Source organism: Carex rostrata, chromosome 11 (genome assembly GCF_964058835.1).
Source record: "Carex rostrata chromosome 11, lpCarRost1.2, whole genome shotgun sequence".
Classification (NCBI taxonomy): Eukaryota; Viridiplantae; Streptophyta; class Magnoliopsida; order Poales; family Cyperaceae; genus Carex; species Carex rostrata.
Genome location: NC_135928.1, coordinates 9,640,914 through 9,645,611, shown reverse-complemented (window position 1 = coordinate 9,645,611; position 4,698 = coordinate 9,640,914). Strand labels below are relative to the sequence as shown.

Below are 4,698 nucleotides of genomic sequence, written 5' to 3'. Positions count from 1 at the left end.
TTTTTTTTTTTAACACAAATTAAAAATTTTAAAATAACGGATAGAGTTTAATAGTAATAACTATATTTTAGCGTCTTCTATTCAGTTGGAGAAGAGGTTTATGTAACGAGTAATATAATTAGGGTAAATTTTATAATTTAACTGAATTTATTGAATATTATCCACGAACAACTGCAGCAAGAACTATTCTGAAGTGCAAAGTATTTTGGTAAAAAATATATTCCAACTATATATATATTCCAATTATTTAATAAAAAATACCTCAATCTCATTAATTATACTTAAACTCTCTCGGCAGCTCAAAGCTATAATGTCTATTGAATTGAATCCTTGTTTCCTCATCTTTATTAAAATAACAAGTAAAAATAATAATGTAAAATTATTTCTTCGGCTATTTAAAGGTCAAATATTCCAAAAGGAATATTTCATTACTTTTCATCACATTTTATGATTTATATACCATTTCATAATAGTATATTGGAGGGAGGGAGAAACGAAGAAAATACGTGCTGGAAAATATAACACTTGTCGGCACGTCATGCGAGGTCTTATGAGTACTTGACGACGCATTAGAAACAGTACGTTGTACCTGTACGTCAGTTGAAAAGGCACCGCAAAATTATTCAACTGTTGTTAAATAAATAAATATTAAACTAGATAACAATAAGGCCTATTAGCTCAGCTGGTTAGAGCGTCGTGCTAATAACGCGAAGGTCGCAGGTTCGAGACCTGCATGGGCCAATTTTTCATTTTTTGACGTTTATTTATGTCCGTATTTTGTAATCTACTGCAGAATTCAGATCCTCTGTGCACACAGTAGAAGACACATCGCTAACTTAATTAGCCTATAATAAATAATATATCATTGGTGTATTATTTTTTTTGTAATGCTAAATCTGCATGGGACTTATTTTTCTATGCCACATCAGCAAACTCATGGGAAAACAAATATTAACTCCAACTTAATTTTGTTTTCCGACTGGCTTGCGCGATTGAATTCGTATCACCACAGGTACATGAGGTTCAAGTGGTGAATCTGGACCATTCATTTCACTTGGCACGAATCTCAAAGCAGACCCTCTACAACTTCAATAGGCACCGGATTGAGTTTGATATGGATGAAATTGATCTGGGCCGTCCATTTTTTTTAATTGCACCTACCGGTATCTAAGGGGACACGGACTCTGCGTGATTACTTGCTTCTCTCCAGTCTTACTATTTAACAACTGTAATACTCGATTTTCTGAGACTTTCATGAATTAACTTATTATTCCAATACTTCAAAAGGAAATATTCAAAATGCTAAATCAATGAAAGCAAAAAATTTGGTCATCCCTTCAACACATTTAGAGTGTATTAAAATTCGGTTTATGTGACTGCATATATAACTACATTTTCTTATTCATATTCAGTTATAATTCGAATAAAAAATCTACACGTAGTTAAATATTTAATTTTTCATTTTCAACTATATATTCAGTTGCATATATTTATTTGTATGATACTCTATATTACTATATATTACCACATACTTTATTTTATATATAAATTTTTACTTAAAATTCATTTATATATAAATCTGCATAAAAATTTACATATACAGTCACATACTTAATTTACATATAAAAATTTACATATACAGTCACATACTTAATTTACATATGCAGTATACATTAACCTTCCACATAAAATCTATATATATACTTATGTGCCTTCCACATAAAATCTATATATATAATCACATACCACTTGGTGGTATGTAACAACCTTCTGCATACCATATAAAAACTATATTTTAAAACAAACATTACATGTTAGTAAAAATCAGATCCCTCCGCTATGCATAGAAAAGCACCTACTTGATTTTATTGGTGAAAATTCAGAACTATATTATGTAGTGTAATTAAGTCTCCTTCGGACCATAAACTTTTCAATCTTTAACTTTGCACAATTATTAATTATTAAATGTAACATTCCAGAAATCAGAAGCTATTATTTATCAAAGAACAGCATTACAGAAAACCAGACAAGCTATTTAGCACTTCAAGCAAATAACTGAAACTACAGAAGCTGCAGAAAGGTTTCAATTAGGAGAGCATTTCCACAAATTACTAGCAGGTAACCCCCTAGAAGTACAATTTCTATACTATTTTGTAGAAGTATTGCTTGATGTTCATCGGCCATTAAAGATTTATGTCAGGTGCCTCCTCCACTTGAAAATTTCGGAGTGAATCAAACCTCATTTGTGAAGAACACTTTTCTTTTGCAATTTGAGCTTATTCTGTGACTGATTCTGCAAAGTACAGAGCATAAAATAAGCACTGGTATATAATAGAAAAAGGCAATCACATTCCTAGTTAGAATAAGAAAAAATGAAATGAGATGGATAAAATATATAAATTGTAAACACCAATTACCTTTTGCTTCTTCAAAGCATCAAAATCTATTCTATTCTTCCAGGTACTCTTTCTCAATTTAATGGGTCGATTTCCCACATACTTTCCTGCATGTATTTTTTCTAGCATGTCAATATTCACAGACAGAGCCATTGTAAATTAATGAAAGAAATAATAAGATTAAAATATACAAACCATTCATTTCTTTCAGTGCAGCTGCCATATCAGATGCATTAGCAAAGCTGACAAAGCCATAACCTTTGGTTTTGCTAGTCCATTTGTCTCTTACAACCTAAAATAATTGCATGTATATATGATATTAATATACTAAAATTAAAACCTGATCCCACATTTCTAAAACTATTTGATAATTCAGCAGCCTTACTCTTGCCATGTTAAAGGAAGGATATTTTGAAAAAGCCCTTGTCAGTACATCATCATTTACTTCATTACCAAGATCCCCGCAAAATAACCGAAAATCATCTGCATTTAATAGTAGAAAAAAAAAAGATTTAGCCCAAAGTTAAAATTTAAAACTTAAAAGCAATATCTTTCACATATGTACAGTAATGGCCAAATTGAAATCCTCATATTATCTAATTCATCTAAACTCATTTGTTGGACGAAGAACACAGTAAAGGAATTTAAGAGGAGTGAGAATTTACAAGTCATCTTCGGGGCCAACTTGAAAATGCTTCAACTCTGGAAAATGAAAAAAAAAAAAACAGATTTGCTCATCTCAAAATTAACAATAGCATAGATATTATTTACAGCACCAAATTTTGCCTTTCAGGTCCAGATAAGAACTCCGGGAATATCTGAATTATCACAATTCAATAGCAAGAAATATCATTCTAGTTACAAACAATAACAAAACCCAAAAATCACAGCAACTTAAAAAACAAATTCTGCAATAACATCCAATGGACAGCCTGTACCTCAAGGAACAAGTTGTGTCTGTTGCAACATTGGTCACTAGCACATGTTAAATTAAATTTAATATCAGTACACTCAAATCTCAATTTACTATATAACCACAATCCACTTACTTTCAGGCCAATTTGCTAAAGTGGGGTCTTCCCATGTCTGACCAGCAGCTTTGCGAGGCACGGATTTCCTTTTAGCCTCCAATTTTTGTTCGATTTCAGTATTTGCAATAGCAGCTTTAACACTTGCTATAGCTTCAGGTGTTAGGATTTGAGCATCCTTCTGGAGTAACTGCTGCTGTACCTGTATTAACAGTAATCAAAACCATAGCTTTATCAAACAAGTTCAGCAAAAAAATAAAAATAAATAATAACCAATTTGAAAGTAATTGCCTATGTTTTTTTCTTTTTATTTAATAATGATTATCATGTTTCTCCCGATTTGTGAATCTCAGAAACCCAACATCCAATTCTATCAGATTTACAGGCATTTACGCAACAACTTTTGAAACCGTAATGGAGGAGTCAAGAAAAAGAAAGAACCTTTCGAAATTGGGGAACTGAAGACACGGTCGGGTAAACCACATGAGGCCCAACTAGCTGCGCTGCTGTCGGAGGCATCTGATACGCATTTTGAAGATGAAATGGCACGGGAAAGTAGGTGAACTGATTGGCCATTGGCTGGATTGATTGGGTCGACATGGTAACTCGATCGGTTTCTCACAAAACCAGAGAAGATACGAGAATTGAAACGAGAAAGGAAAAGATTCTGATTTTGAGCTCAGGTTTTCTTGGAATAGAGAAAATGGCGGAGAGGAAGATAAGAAAAGGAAGAAGCGTAGGTTCTAGAATGTTTCGATATGTTTCGCCAAGGATTCATATCACCTGAAGTACCTCTTTGAGTTTAGATCCGGACCGTCAGATCTGTTTTGAAACGAATATTAAATGGGCTCCGTGCCACCTCGGCCGGTTAGGCCGAATTTTGGCCCAAATAATAATCTAGGGATTTAGGCAAAGCCTTGTATGGATCAAAATTATTTTTCTAAATCTAGGATTCCAAACTTCTTTTTTTTTTTTTTCGCAAGGAGCTCCTTTAGCTTGTTTAGCCGTCTAATCTATTAAACACTAATTGATTAGACACTAATTTCTTAGTACAAATTAAGATAACTTTCTTTAACTTTTTTGCTCAGATCTTAATTTCTTGCCTCTTTCTTACAACACCTTCCTATTCCTTTAACTTCTTTTAACTATCTTAATCTATTGTCTCTTTCTTTAGCTTACCGAACAACTTTTCCTTAACACGGATTAATATTTAATCCTCATGTGTTGCTGAACAGCCTCTGTGGGTCCGCTCTTGATTTAAAGATAACTAATAT

General features: G+C 32.6%; 1 protein-coding gene and 1 non-coding gene across 2 annotated transcripts; one reads left to right on the top strand and one right to left on the bottom strand.

Annotated features, from left to right (window-relative positions):
* Positions 1-667: 667 nt before the first annotated feature.
* TRNAI-AAU (transfer RNA isoleucine (anticodon AAU)) lies at positions 668-741 on the top strand. The gene has a single exon. It is a non-coding gene; the product is annotated as a tRNA-Ile (tRNA).
* A 1,301-nt stretch (positions 742-2,042) lies between these two features.
* On the bottom strand, positions 2,043-4,156 carry LOC144561525 (uncharacterized). Its single transcript, XM_078310491.1, has 6 exons — positions 3,866-4,156; positions 3,446-3,626; positions 2,782-2,879; positions 2,592-2,688; positions 2,418-2,503; positions 2,043-2,293 (listed from the first exon to the last, which is right to left on the bottom strand). Exons 1-6 carry the CDS (start codon positions 4,022-4,024, stop codon positions 2,240-2,242), a joined length of 675 nt encoding a protein of 224 aa, XP_078166617.1. The 5' UTR covers positions 4,025-4,156; the 3' UTR covers positions 2,043-2,239.
* Positions 4,157-4,698: the final 542 nt, after the last annotated feature.

Coding starts and splice junctions, on each gene's coding strand:
- LOC144561525 (XM_078310491.1), bottom strand. CDS start 4,024: ATGTCGACCCAATCAATCCAGCCAATGGCCAATCAGTTCACCTACTTT. Junction 2,689..2,781: donor CTTCCTTTAACATGGCAAGA/GTAAGGCTGCTG, acceptor CAATTATTTTAG/GTTGTAAGAGACAAATGGAC. Junction 2,294..2,417: donor ATGCTTTGAAGAAGCAAAAG/GTAATTGGTGTT, acceptor TGTACTTTGCAG/AATCAGTCACAGAATAAGCT.